Source organism: Drosophila mojavensis, unplaced genomic scaffold (genome assembly GCF_018153725.1).
Source record: "Drosophila mojavensis isolate 15081-1352.22 unplaced genomic scaffold, ASM1815372v1 contig_49, whole genome shotgun sequence".
NCBI lineage: Eukaryota > Metazoa > Arthropoda > Insecta > Diptera > Drosophilidae > Drosophila > Drosophila mojavensis.
In genome coordinates, this window is record NW_025318872.1 from 3,096,248 (window position 1) to 3,112,416 (window position 16,169).

Sequence of the window (16,169 nt, forward strand, 5' to 3'; positions counted from 1 at the left end):
ATGCAACAACAAAAACAACAAAATGCGAAGTTTTAGTCTGTTTATCAGCGTGAATAATCAAAGAAATATACAAGTTGGTGCTCAAATTATTAAATGCAGTCGGGCATAGCTAGCTGCAAAATCCTCGTTCACTGTTAGAATGCTGAACTGAACTAAGGATTCATTCAACTGAAACTTTTGGAGTTTTAAGCTCAAAAACTGAGCACAAGTTATTTCGATTTAAAGTATTCACAAGGGACGCATATGTCCATTCTTTATTTTTACTTTTAATCAATATAAATTGTTGACATTAACTGAGTTGCCAAGTTTTGCTCTTTTAGCCGCACAGCTACACCAATTAGTGTAGCTGCACGTGCTATACATGTATGCGGCGATTGCACAAGTTAATTTGGCGAATTCCAATGTAGATTTCAGGCAGAAATGAAACTCAAAATATGGGAATATACAAATTTTTAGCTAGGACATGAAATATTAGAGAGAAAGACGCATTTAAGCTTTAAAGCTGTGCACGATACAGTTTTACAAAATTTTCCAACCAGCTAGCACGCATATGCTGTTTATGTATATATGTATTTAATAGCTGTATATAAATATATGTATATATATATGTATCAATGTATACTGATACATATTCATATATAAATATTTGCTGTCCAACGCCTTTTTTAAATAACTAAACTATTTAAATATTTAGCTAAATTCAAAGCTATTTAAGTGCCCACAGCTTACTCACTGAACTATTTAAGCTCGCAGCGAAACTGCAATAGGGGACTTCCCAAAGTTGGCGTCATCATTATCATCATCATCATCATCATCATTCGCATCAGCATCGACGTAATCATTGTAGCTATCATCATTATGAGCATGTTAGTTAATAAAAATGCCATTTGCAGCTTCAGCTTCGTCCGCTTTGAGTGCTGCAAAATAAACTTGAAAATTGTTATAGCAGTTTGTGGTTCTCTCACCCTCTATCCCTCTCTCTCTTCCTATCTCGCCGTCTTTTTCTTTTGCATTCTCAATTTCTTTGGCGTTCCCCCCTTGAGTAAATCGGCTTAAAGATTTTGTTTTCATGTCGACAAGATGCTTTTTCTTTCATTATGCTGCATATTGTTTTCTTTTTCTAAAATTTCATTTTGCCCTTTCTATTGCTCGTCGGCTCTGTGGCTGCGGTAGAATTCTATAAATTGCTTGACCGCAACAAAAGCGCAAAAATTGTGCCAGCTTGTTTCTCTGCTCTGAGCAAACTCGCTTTTACCTAATCAGCCGAAAGCGTGGCCAACTTTTTCCATCGCGTATACGCCCGGTATGACGGCGCACAATACCGATTCGCAATGCGGGCGGCAGTGTGAAATCGCTGGCTAACTGAAATATTGTTAGCTATTTCCAAAGCAGCTGGGAGTAATCAGCTGCATTAAGGTGCCAAAAGGGATTGCTTGCACAGCAGGAAGAAGACGAAGAAGAAGAAGCACAAGAGGCCAAAGTTGATCAGAAAAGAACACTGTGAAAAATTGGCAAATCTGACAAAGTTTTTTGTGTAAATTTAATACGTAATCTGCTGCGGGCGAAATGTGTATCGTCATCCCTAGATAAAAACAAGATGATGATGGCAATTGAGAGTCTTTAGCTGCCTACACAGTAAACAATTTGGGCGGCTTACTTTGAACACCATGGCAACATTTGCTGATAAATATAGATCTGAATGGAATTTCAATGCTGGCCTAAATGGTTTTCTTTAGAAAGCTCAATATAAAATATAAATGTATTTTTTACATCATATACCTATATATAACTTCAATTAGACTTTAAAGTAAAAATATAAAGACAAAACGAAGAATCTGACACATAAATACTTTATAATTAAAATATATATCTGCAGGAAGTGTTTTAATGGATTTACATCACCGATTATATTTGTAAAATATTTATCGAAAGTCTAACCTCTTTGGCTACAGTGTTGCATAGCATCAACGAAAATAATTTAGAATAATATTCCTATAAAAAATAAGTTTTAAACAATTCGTTTATACATATACCTTTTAGTTATTCTCTTGAATATGGCACAGCAATCTTTAAGTGCGAATAAATAATAACACATCAAATGACATCGGCAAATGTGGTTAGCAAAAAAGGCAGCATAAAAGCATTTCGAGCTCGAGCTAGAAAACTTTTCAGTTAATTGAAACTCAGCCAGCATCACCGAAAGGCGCCTTAAGAGCTTTTTCCGTTCCATTTTATTTGACGACTCGCAGCCACAAACTAAATTCAAATTTACTGCAGCTGCAAAAAAAAAAAAAACATTTCCTCAACTCTGCCGCTGTTTTTTTGCTTCTTCTGTTTTTTTTTTATCGCTGCCCTTTGTATTTCTTTTTGCTTTTACTTTCCATTGATTGTTTTTTTTTTTTTTTTTTCACTCTGTTGGGGAACAATGAAAATGCAGTTCAATCCAAGAGCTAAGAGCAGAGTTATACGGCGAATCCAGCGTGGCTTAGATTTGCTGCCATTTAGCGGCAATGGCAGCCGCTTAAGAGTTAGGCGTGCGTGGGCGTGGCCGAGGAGTGGCCATGCCAGGTGAGCCACTAGCCAGCTGCATCAACACAGTGGCCACCAAACGTATGCACACAGATAAAGACCACATGGCTGTCAAACTGAGCCCCATTATTCGTGGCCAGTCTCGTTCCCTCGCTTTATGGCTTTCACGTAGCTTTGGCATTACATCGATTGACTTTTGATGGGTTCGATGGGGCTACTAGCTAAATAGTTCAGCTACCAGCTGACCAACCGGCCAGCTGACGAGCCGACCCCTCTGCCCACAGCGTGAATGCCATGTGAAAATATTGCTCATACGCCTCCAGGCACGGCACATTCACATTTTGTAGGGCACTCACGTAAATACTTTGATCACTTTTGTAATTGTATTGTTATGGGCACAGCCATAAAATATTCATGGTCAATTAGAGCCGCAAAAAGCCGAGCACAAACTTACAAAACTATATAATAAGCGCACTCGAAGCGGGTCATATCAAAAGAATTTATTAACGTATGAGCTGAAAATCGATTCAAGTCCTTCAACTCAATGACTGACTGATTGAATGATTGATTATGCACACATATGCCGGACTGAATAAAAAACTTAAGCGAAGGAATGAATTTAAGTGAATGTTTACCTTATTATAAACCAAAATATTTTTATAATACTGAACCAGATATTGACTAGCTGACATACTGAGTGATTGATGATAGTTCGAGGAGTAAGTTTGGCAGCTCAAATCTGATTCATATACTTCATAATGCAAACAACAACTTGATTGACTTGGCGTGATTATAAACTCAAACTGAGACTCAAGCAAGTTGAAGCTGAATCCCAAAGAGCTAACTAAATAATTCTGGTTGATTTGTAATAATATCTATGGTCATATTTTGATCTGAATGTAGTGAGAACGAATTAAATCAAGGATAGAGGCATTGTTCAAATATGCAAAACTACCCAATAAGTATAGGAACATGAAAAATCTATATGTATTTAAGCTAGAATTAGGCATTGTGGGAGAGAATGGGAGTAGAAATAAATAATATTCAAGAAATGGGATTTATTGGACGAGAATATTAATGGGAAAAATAATAATATAATATTAGAATAATTATAACAAGATAGAATTAAAAAATTAAAAATTAAAATTACAAAATCTTCGTATCAATCAACTGTATATACATAGTAAATTTGGAGTCTCTAGGTCTAAAAGTGTTCAAATTTGGCTGAAAAAACAAAATAAATTTTTCTATTATTCTCGATAATAATATGATAAATATGTACTGCGTATGATACACGGACGGACAGACGGACGGACGGACAGGGCTATATCGACTCAACTCGTCGTCCTGATCAAGAATCAAGAATGTATATACTTTATGGGGTCCGCGATGACTCCTTCTGCCCGTTACATACTTTTTCACAAAACCTTTATACTTGATATATACTTGATTTCCCATTTTCAATGGGTTCAGGGTATAATAAATAAATGGTGTAAAAAGTCACTTGAGTATAGATCGTTATAAACTCAGCACATATGTATATCGCGGTTGGTTAGGAGCATATTAATATTAAGGCTATTTGTGAAGGGCGGGCTCTCCAGTCGGACATGCAAGGGGAGAACACAATCACATGAACAAATATGGCTCATTTCATATTCGGGAGAGAGAGAGCTTAGATTATTCAGTGGTACATAAACTACATTAATTATCTTCGCCAGAATAGGACCCATTGCCCTTAATCGGTAGTGCTCAAGTGAGGGTGCGATGAACTTCTGTACATATCAAATTGCAAGGTGTGAATGAAATTGTATTTCGATATGTGTTTGTAGTGCTGTGTCTATTTTTTAGTATTTAGGAGATCATCAAGAGAAGTATTTTTGGTATTTCAGCATACATAATTAGTATTCACTGTCGTATTGGGTAAATATTATGATTTATAAATATTTAGGATAATAACAAATTAGTAAATTAGTACTTCTAAGGCTCTGTACAATATTTCAAATTTTCAGTTTCCATTTATTCGAACATACATAATACGTGCATATTCTCTTTAATCCATGAACCAGTAAAACGAATAAAAAGCTGAATTTGTGGCCTAAATAAATATAACGGTATTTGCAATAATGCTTGAGAGTGTTATCGATATCCTACCAATATAAATTTGAGATAACTTTTATAACACTTCAGATTGGTTCGATTCAACTGTCAAGCGTCCATTATGGAATAAATATTCATTGCTCGTTTCCTGCTCCTTTCTTTGATTGGACATCCTGTCAATTGAGTAGCTGATCAGATTTGTTCTATTGTCAATTAAGTATGCAATGCAATGCCCGAGGCTACTTTGCAGGCCCAGCTCGAGCCATCTTCAGTGCTGCGAGAGCAGAGGAGTGATTCGATTAGCTGTCCTCTAATTGCATCATAAATAGTTAGTACGGCCATTAGCTCCGACATGTTGGCAATTTATGCAATCAAATTGCGGCATAGAAAGCAGAATGACAGACAGGAACTACAGGACTCTGGCCAGGACTCGGTCCCAGGCGATGACCTAGCTATGGTAAAGCCTTTGACTGACTCTGGGTATGTAAGAATAGAAGGTATATATATGAGAAGTATATCTATTTAAGCATTTATAATAAAATAAGTTGGTAGGGTGGCATCTAATGAAGCCCCCTCGGAGGTCCACTTTAGGGCCAATGTGGGGCACATTGGGAATGGGCAGCATTCAGCTGCTCGTCACGTAAAGGGCAGGTGGAACGACGGAGCGACGGTGTGGCGCAGGCAGCGGACAATATCTACACAGGGCGCAATCATTTACTCAAGCTGTTTGCGTTTTCCTGTTCTGTTGCACGTGCAACCAGCTGCGGCAAGGATAAGATTTGAAGTTCTTGTTGTGTTGCTTTTGCTGTTGCTCTTGCTGGAAATAGCTGTGTTGATAAGCTTTTTGTTAAGCGCTTTGGACATTGTCAAGTTTTTGGCATGTGATGTAAACCAACTGTGAGTGGCGAGCACAGCTTCAGCGAAACACTTTGAAGTTACAGAACATCATGCAATGTAAGAAATTTTAGATATACACATGTTCACTGAAGTTATCTTAATCTGAAACTTGTGTAAATTCGAATAATTGAATGCTTTGGAATACTTTAAAAATCCTTTTCTGCCAGTCAATGAGCGATTCAAAATTTTTTATTTTTTCAAAAATTGTTTATATTTGGTTGATCTGAATAATCTAATTCAATCGTATACTTTGAATATCTAAGAGAGTTAACATTTTTTTATTTTTCTAATAATTTTAATATAATTTCTTATTATATTTTATCATAATTTACAGATCAACTTAACAAATTTAATTAGCATATTTTTACCTTCACTTTGCATAAAATTCAAAACATTTTCTATCTTCACATAAAATTGGTATTTTTTCAAATTATAGTCATAATCATTTCATGGAAATCCAAATACTATTTAGGAATAAGTTAATCTATTGCCGATTATCCATTATACCATATAAGACGAATAGGACGACATTAACTCTCTCTTGACTCAGATAAGAAAGATTGGTAGCTCCACATATGAAACATATATGAATTTTTCAATCAACCCAAAAATTATGGATCATACAAGTATTATAAACCACAATCCACAAACCTATCTTCTGCCGCATATTTGTTTCGCTATCGATCAATAACTTTAAGTGCTTTTTCACTGATCAATTTTTTTCTTCAATTTATTAATCGCTAGTTTTCAATTGTCGGCGACTAAAGTTAAATCACGCTTAAAGAAATCATAACAAAAATCCATGAAAATTTTAGTTTACTCTTTGGGCATTCCTCTATTAGCCATGTAGTTGGCAGTTTTAGCGTCACGCGCGACAATTTCGCAACAATAAATAAACTTTTGCATGCATGTTTATGGCATATAAAACGGCGAGAGCCATTTAGCTGTCTATATAGCTATATAGTATATGCGTATATAAATTCGTATATAAAGCGCGGGAAATGCTAAAGCTGATATTTTTAGATATTAGGAATGGCCAGATATGTTAGGTTGACAGCCGCGGTTGTGGTCAAAGTCCCGGAGGGCTTTTTGTGTTTTTCGGTCTCGCAAGTGCTTGAAAGTTTTATGAGCACTGGTCACAGCTGTGCTACCCAAACTGTGCGTGTGCTTAATTAACGAGGTGCATGTGTTTGTCTGCTCGCCCTCTCTCCCGCTCTCTTTCCTTGCGGTTCGCCTTGTTGTCTGTTGGTAGTCTGCTTTTAGGCACTTGTCTGCTGCAGAGCCCCACATCGGTATTTATGCGTTAAACGTGATTTTTACACAGTTTTTTCTTGCAAATAAACCAAACCGCAAACAGACAAATACGAGTAACGTGTATGAGAGCAAATGAGCGCCATCCACATTCACAGTCGCAGTCACAGCCACGCCTTTTTACACTGCCTGCAGACCTGAAGCTTTTGGCCGTCCGCTTGAAAAACACGTGCATGGCGCTGACCCAGGGCCATTTGGGGCTCTGGCTCCAGCTCTGGCAACATGTTTGTTTATCTTGGCCAACACAAAAACACGAAAGGACACGTTTAAATGCTGTTGAATGTCAGCTATTTGTTTTTTCGTTTTTGGGCTTTTGGGGTGGACATACATCAGGCCGAAAGCGCTGGCCGAGTCTCATGAATCATAAATGAGATAGCCTTGAAATTTGTGCAGCCATCCACTGCCATTCAGCTGTTGCTGTGCATTTGCCATCCCTCGGCTGGCTTTGCCAGCTGTTTAGCTGCTTGGCAGGTGAAGCGATTACCAGCTCGTCTGAGGCTTTGGCTGGCGTTGGACTAGAAGAACAATGAGTGGATTATCTGTCAAGTGGACAGTGTGAAAGCGTCTCAAAATGCAAATACAGATTCTAAGCTCTGCTTACTTATATAGCATTCCGCTAACATTGTCTAAAGCAATCTGAAGGCCAGCACACTTTGCGAGGATTTGCGGATAACAAGTTCATGAGTTGCCCTAAGCTAGAGTCACTGAGCTGGCGAATAACATTTTTAGCCAACACTGGAGAACAGTGGCGCTTTCTTAACTGAAAGCAATTTAATGTAAACTGAATTTCTAGTATCAATCAGTACTATATAGTTTGATAATCTGTTTATGGACTAGATATCTATATCTATACATACATATATATATATACATTATATAAATCATCAACTATTTAAAAATAAGATTATTGATTATTTGTTTATGTATTTGTAGCAAATCGATAAAAATCATCCCCATTATCGACGGTCTCGCTCGCCAGAAGCGTAGGCGATCCATTTGGCCCTTGGTTTGTCTAGATATCTATTGATGAACTCGAGACAGTCCTAGCTCTAAAATTGGAGTGGAGTATATGAGTATTGTGAGGTATTAGTGAGTATTGGTGGTCGCTGTTAGCGCTTTGTTTTGGAGTTTCAGTACGATAGTACAGTTGGTGTGATTACTGTCGTGTACAACTTTTAATATGTCATAGATGATTACATAGAATTACTTTGAACAAAATCTTATATATCTTATATAGATAATATATTAAAAGTTATTAGAATGAGTTCGAGACATAATAAAATAAAAAAAGCTTCAGCTTCGACTTTATAATATATATATTTTTATATAATATATACTATATAATATATTACTTCAATTTTGAACTCATGAATTCATGTTCAACTGAAAATTTCGCATACAATTCGAAGCATTGTATTGCAGCTTTATATAGATATCAATGAGCTGTGAGCTATCTAATCTCGAGATCAGTTTACCTTTGTTCCATTGAAAAATTAGACCTGTGGCAGAGTTATATTTAGCATAAAGGGAATTATTTAAAAACTTCTTGAGTTGCTTCTCCACTGAGTTATTTCAAGAATCAAATACATATTTAGTTTCCTAGGTGCGTTATGTTAGTAGAAATGTTAGTAGAAATGAAATTATCCTTATGAAGTGCCACGCTTAGACAACAGCTTAGCCAAAGTAAATGAATTTCCTTCGCCTTGTGACTAGCTAAGTTTACATATATTTTCCGAGTGTTATTGTCCAGGGAAACACAATAGCACCAGCTGAGAGGTTTGCCTCTCCTCGTCTCCTCTGCTATTTGTCGGCCCACTTGCTATTCGACGACGAGGGGCTAAGAGGTGGAACTCTGTGTAGGTTTATGCAAAGCGCGCCTGCTCTTAACTTTTATTGGCGGAACGTGACCGTAATAAGCCGCTTCATACGCAAAATATATGTACGAAGGTGCATTAAATATTTACTCAATCAATAACACACATATTTTTCCCATAGTGTAGCGAGTGTGGGTGGGGGTGGTGCCCCGTTTTCAATTACCTGCGTCTCGCTTCTGCTTATTATTTGACTACCTGAGCATTACTTTGTTTACTTTACATATTTCGTATACTCGGCAACAGATTCCTTTAAAGGACACCCCCCGCGCCCCGGCAGCCCCAGCCTTTGGACTGCTTTTCACACTTTGCCCCTCGAGCAACCGGTCTTTTTGAATAATTTATTAGATCTCTGGCAGGCAACGCCTCGCCTCCCCTCGCCTCGCCACGGATCTCATTTCATCTCTGTCAAGGCTTCTTTGTATATATTTATATTTAGATATGTGTATTTATGTATATAAATATGTATTGAATACAGACAGCTGTTGTTGTTTGTTTGTTTGTTTGTTTTTTTTTTTTTTTTTTTTTTTTTGTAAAATTATGCGTGAGTAGCCGCATTCGATTTGATTTTGCCAGAACCGAGAGCACTTGTTGGGCCTGTGGCATCAATAATATTTTTTCCTCTTGAAAATTCGTCGAAAAGCTGAGATTGTGTGCCCCTTAAAGCCTTAAGCTACATACTTAAGTATTTCGGCAAGCGCAACAGCAAATTATCTAAATTCCCCCTCAAGACGTGCTGAAACACTTGAAAAGTTTCGCTCAGACTGCGAATGGGTAATACATATTGTAATTAACCCCCTAGTTGGGTCTAGATTCGGCTGAGGGATCTTGGCAGCCTCCATAGATTGACAAGTCTATGAGCACTCGAGGTAGTCTCCTTCCATAATTCGTTTCGCTTCCATAATTTATATCTCTCCCACAATATGTAATTCACTTGAAGCTTGTCCCCGAACAGTTGCCAAGTTGAGTCAGGAGCAAAATTCATTATGAACCGCAACGAAATGACCAGGCGCCAGGCGAGTTGAGTGGGGAACTCAAGAGACACAACAGCTGTTCATGTAATGCGCCCTGAATGGACGCAACATTGGGGCAAGCTACCCAGCAGTAATTTGCAGTGAAAAGGGTATTACAGACATCAAAGGTCGTCAACCTTTGCAGAGCCCATGCATAAAGAGATATGTGTAATACATGAAAAGCATATAAGTGCTCTAACAGATATGTGAAGTGAAGCAATTCGACATTCGCATGAGCTTTGAGATCGGACAAATTTTAATGTGCATTCGTGTATATCCTAAAATGAGAACATAAATTTATAATTAGAGACAGGAAAAGAATATTGAAAATTAAACTGCATATTCATTATGTTAAATAAGAAGCGGATTATAATTCAGTTCGTATTTCAAAGTTTAGCTGTTTCTATACGCGGGGCCTATAGTGTATTAACTGAATCTCTTCTATTATCAGCGTTTAACTGTGGATACAGATGAGGACTAGGGATATATCAATCTAATATCTTCTGCATTTTCTTAAATACTTTTGCTTATGAATTGATAGTTGAAGGAAGTTTGTATGAAAGTTTTTATTATATTTAAATATGTATTTTTGGGAATCCATAAGTTCGACTTTGGGTCGTTGCATCTATGACTTCAGCTCAGTTTGAATAGTTAATTAGCTCGTGCTATTTCTGTTTTGTCTACCTGTAGACCATCCATGGCTCCGGCTTCCATGGTTATACACGGAATGCAAATAGAAAGAGCAAGAAATGTAAAGTTAATGAAAAGTTGTTTGGGTGCTATACTCAATATACTGTAGTGAATTCAGTTGATTATAAAAGCCATTAAAAGCTGTAAAAATCTTGGTTTGCTTAATTATACTTGATAGCGTAAGGTGTTTTGGTTTAAATTTATGAGAGGTACCCGAGGCAATTCACGCAGCTCGCCACTTTGTAGGGTATTTCTTATTCGGCATAGGCAGTGCTGTATTTCGGCTGCTCTTTTTATTAGGGGCGTGGTCACTGTTGTTATGCAACGGCGCACAGCAAGGTGTTAAATTATATCATTAGGCTCGCTGTGCATAATTTAATTAAACTGGCCAAAGGCTCGCTCGCTTGTACTTCCCCTGCCACTGAAGCTGATCCTGTTCTTGTTCTTGTTGTTGTTTTAGTTGTTGTTTTCGTGCTGTTGCTCGCTGAACGTTGATTGTTTTTGTCGCTGTCTGTTGGCATTGTTATTAAAATTTAATTAAAACGCTATCAAAAGCAACAGTTTGCTGAGCGACGATGGCTGGCGAAACATTTAACGCAAAATTGATTGCCCAGCCACTTGACAATCAGTTTAATTCGCACTCACACAGCGACAAACGCTCTCACACTCCCTCATAGTTCCACTCATGCACTTAAATATATGTATATACTTGCATACATATATGCATATATGCCTCGCAGTCATTTAACTTTGACATCCTTTGGATTTATCAAATGAATGCGTACTCGTTGCAGGGAAACAACTGCACAATACTCGCTCATAATTCAAAGGCAGCTATAAATATTAATTATTCAAAATATAACAATTATATATAATACAGTAGAATCTGGAATCCCTTGAGCGGTTATCTGGCTTTAACGACACTCAAGGGACCGTCGCTATAACTATATAAGTTTGCTCGTCGTTATTACCGCATTCTACTGTATATAACAAATAATTTACATGTTTATGAAATATATAAAATGGAATACGTAATATATATAATATGCATGTATATAAAATTTACTTAATATGTGATGCGTATCCAAAAAGACTGTCAAAAACCTAGAAATGCTACCTATCAAAATGCATTTCAAATTTCAACCCATATACCCTCTTCACATTGTGAATGTGTATAAGCCACAGCACACGCATACGCACATCCGGTGTTGTCCTTCAGAGTGCAACACGATGCAAACTCCGGAACAGTTCAATTAATGTCAAGCATTAAGCGTGATTACGTCAAGTGGAAAAGCAGGCAAAAGCAGTAACAGCTGAGCTGTTTAGGTAAGAGTTTTACACTAATTGCAGATGAAAAAGGAAAGGTTTGGGATTACGTGTTGAGCAGCCCAGTAAAGAGGCAACTTACAAAAGTTGGCTTACAGCCGCTCAGCTAGTGCACAATCTGTAATCTAGAATCTGCGTCAGTCAGTTGTCAGTTGGGAAGAAACTGCATGCCTACTAATTGAGTGAAATTGAATTGTTGAGTGTAATTAAAATAATCTTGCTAATGCCGAGCAAGAGAACTTGGTCTCAGCTAAGCCAACTGCAATTTGCTTGAAAAGTGCAAGTCTTCCTTTGTTTGCCAAGCAGGCGGCAAGAAGTGCTTGGACAAAGCCGGCGAAGCAGCTCAAGCGAGGCAAACGCAGGGCAACATTTTTAACATTTTCATTTGTGATGACTCTTGGCCTTAATTTGTGCAATTCATCAGCAAAGGCGGCCAGGCCGAGAGCCAGAGGAAGAATGGCTAAAGAGCTTCCGTTTCGATCATCACACACTAATAATGACAGCGAAGAATGCGCGGCTGGGGCAACTGGGGAATGCAGCCAAAGTCTGGCAGGGGCAGCACGAAATTGAAAACAATTAACAAATATGTTCTGGCCTTGGCCAAGAGACACACACGAAACAGCGCGGCCTGCTGACTGGAATCGCAATTGCCTGGCTGTCTCATCAAATGAAAATTGTTGAGCCTGAGCCAGCGTCTGTCTGAAGTGTCCATCTGTCTGTCTGCGCAACGATCTGCGTCGAGTCCAATTGGCAACATCTTCTGCTCAATTGCCAACTCATTCATCATTTTTAATTATGACAATTGCCTCGGCCTCTGGCACGGAGCCTGGGAAAGAAGTGTGCAGCCCGCTAGGAAAAGCCTGAGACAATCATGCAGCTCACGTGCCTATTAGCTGCTAATGGCATTTGCCCACAGTTCAATGAGCAGGCCTTCTTCCTAGCTCCAAGGGCCACTCGATTTTTATGGCACTCGCTGCCGCATTAGGAAGTTCGATTTATTGCCGCCAGTCCAACAGGTTGTTTGACGCCCAATAACATTTAATGCGTTGCCTCAATAGAGTTGTAAGCGAATTCTCATTCGAGCCACGCCCTCGCAAACTAACAAACACAAAGCGAAGTCAAATGTGGGCGTAGGGTCTTTATATATACATATATATTTATAAGTTTGTATAGGCCATAAATGAATTTTATATCAAGCAAATTTGAAACAGATTACAAATATAGTAAAGCAAAATTATTTATCTCTAAATTAATTTTTAATATAACTGCAATTCTAATTTGACGTTATTATTTTCATATAATTGATTGATTTTTAAAATCATTTGAACGTCTGACTATTTATTATGAAGACAAAATTAATTAGTTTAGTATACAAATTATAACTGAACATTAATTTAATAATAGTTACTATCAATTGATGAGGATTCATTTAGAGCTCTTAATATACATTACTATTTTCAAAGGAATTATTTTAATATATAAATTATTTTAACTTTTAAATGTCGAGATAAAATTTTTTAATTAATTTTAATTAATTAATTTTTTACCTGTAGCTAATAAAAAACGGTGACAGACATTTTCTATTCCCAATTCACATGTCACTTTCCCAGAAAATGTAGAGACATATATTTTAGGCTCTAGTTCAGACTCATTCTGATTTTCTACTTAACCATCATACACTTCTTATTTTCCAGACAAAATCATCATAATAAAAAATTAAATCAATATTGATAATTATTATTTTATATATCTGCTAGATAATTGAACCTTTATATCTAAGCAAAAGTTTATTTGCCTTCAGCGAGATTTCTATACAGAACTATAGCCATACCTATGTTAGATATTTGACAACGGTCTGATTGCTACAAGGGACACCTTGACAGTTATCTCACCTTTAATTACCTTATTACTTGACAATACTCCTGCTCATTGCACGAGCGTCAAGTTGGTGCGCCAATCTTCTAATCAGCCAAAGCCAAAAGTAATAAACCCCTAAATGACCGCAGAGCAACGCCCCATAAAATAGTAATGAGTGTCCCTATCGGGCCTATAACCGAATTGAAATTAGAGTATGCCACACCTGAGTGAATGTGTGCGCTGCCGAATTACACGAATGTGGGCAGGAGGCGGGGAGGGAAGCGAAGGTAATTAAGGCACAGCGCATATAAATTAATAATTTTAATTATAATTATGATTGCCAGAAGCCGCCGACAATGCATTTAATTTGCTGAATGGCGTTTAAACGCGAATTGAATTTATGTACTACGGCCGGAGTATGCAAATAATTACCCCCGCTTTGCATAATATCGCATTTTCAGCTCTCGCTTTCGGCCAAATGTAATTTGCATGACAGCTGGCGCACGCGGCGTATGCGCAATATTTATGCCGCCATCTCACCGCATTTTAATGCGCAACACGAGCCACAGCCACAGAAATAATTACTTCAACATGACTTCAATTCTGAGCACATTGTCCTGCCCGAAGTTTAGGTGTGCCACTGGTCTGTTCTGCCGGAGTGGGCGCGGCACTGCGAGAGTGACCCATGCTGGCAGCCTGACAAATGTGATAAGTCGAGTCGAAGTCGGAGCACTCAAATGCAAACATGCGACGTCATCTGTCACACAAAGCCAAAACTGGCTGATTATGTACTGTGAATAGCAGGGAATAATAATCAATAGCTGTGAATACTCGCGCATTTAATTAGGAGTTGAATATGATTGCTAGATTGAGCATAACGAGCGACCTTTGTTCATGCATGTGAAGTGGTAGAATAATAAAGTATCAAGATTTTTACGTTTTTCTATTATTTTTACAATCTTAGAGGTTTGTCTTTATTGTCGTTCGTTCTAGGAATCATTTGTTTTTATAATATTTAACGGAGCGTTCATAAGAAATAAGTTCAAAATAAGTTCGATAATTAAACTCCCTAAAATTTAAAATAAATAATTCTATATTCAACATATTCGTGAGGCGCCAATTAACCATTTCAACCCGAGATCGATATTCATAGTCTAGACTTAATCTGATTCCAGTAATGTATTATTTGCTTGTACAGCTTTAATCTCTATCTCTCTCTCTCTCTCTTCCCCCATATATAACTGCATCTCGCTTGTCATTTTGTTGAGCTATTGCGAACCCATCAAATGCTTAGCTCTTCATCAATCAATTACTATTTTAACACTTGTTCAGCACTCAATCAATATACGCTGCACAGAGCTGAAGCACAGTCTCTGCCATAATTGAATATCCACGCAAATGTTCGCCAATCAATAAATATATATATAATTTTTTTTTTTTTTTCATTACAGCAGGACAACTCGTCGGATAACAATCAAGCTGCAGTCGTTGGGGCGCATGCTGGCCGTCTAGCGGTTCGCTGCCCACAGCCCACAGCCCACAGCCCACAGCCCACAGCCCACACCCCATAGTCCACAGGCTTACACCCACAACAGTTCCTTGATTTTCTGCCCCGGGCCCAATGTATGCCGGCCGGGCCACGCAATTCGCAAAGACCATCGGCAGCATGGCCTGCAGCATACAGAAACAGCCCACGCAGCCAGCATCCACGGCTACCATGTCCATGACGGCTACGGCCGTGGGCATTGCCGGAGTGAGCGGAGTGACCGGTGGGGGTGGTGCCACAGTGCCCTCCACGCCCAAGTCCAACAAGTCGGCGGCACAGCCGCGCGGCTCGCTGCCTACGGATGTGCATCAGCCGCCCCTAGAGTTTCAATGGCCTCCTCCGTTGCCCGTTTCCAGTCACACGAGCAACTTGCGCCTCAATATGATGAATCAGGATCCAAAGGACTTGCACACAGCACGAGCTATTATTGAAGAGCTGCGCTCGAAAGTGCGCTTCCAGACGGAGCACATAATGAAGTGGCGCAAGGCTTATGCCATACAGGTAAGCCCATATCAATCAGGACAAAGCGGGCTCGAATCCAGTTCGAATCTTTATATCCAGCCAGTTATATTCAAGTTTTCAAGTTTATATGCCTTAAATTCCAACCGTTGAGACAAAGAGAGACAATTGAGACTAGAAAAGAGAAAAAAATTTTCAGTAGGTACTGCATTTAAATAATACATAGTCTAAGATTCAGCTAAGTTTAAGTTAAATTTTTAACAAAATTTATATATTATGTTTAGAGTATCGAAAAAATTTTATAGTTGTTTATAAATTTACAAAACTTTTTAAAAATATTTTTTAAATACACAAATATAAATATATTAAATATATTAAATGTAAATAATGCAAATTGAACGGTTTTAAGAATGATAATTCAAAATTCAATTACAATAGCTTAAATCATGCAATAAACAATCTTTAAATCATTGAATATTATATATTCAATAACAGATTTCAGTCATTCAGGCTAAGAACAATATCTACGGTCATAATATGTTTATGAAAATTACTTCCAAAATTTTAAATCAT

General features: G+C 37.9%; 1 protein-coding gene across 1 annotated transcript in view; it reads left to right on the top strand.

Annotated features, from left to right (window-relative positions):
• The window catches only part of LOC6578010, a 76,331-nt gene that overhangs the window by 58,267 nt on the left and 1,895 nt on the right, over positions 1-16,169 (top strand). Inside the window, exon 4 of the mRNA XM_002003905.4 lies at positions 15,043-15,638. Coding sequence (XP_002003941.1) covers positions 15,213-15,638 — 426 coding nt within the window. The 5' untranslated portion in view covers positions 15,043-15,212. The remainder of the gene's footprint in view (positions 1-15,042; positions 15,639-16,169) is intronic.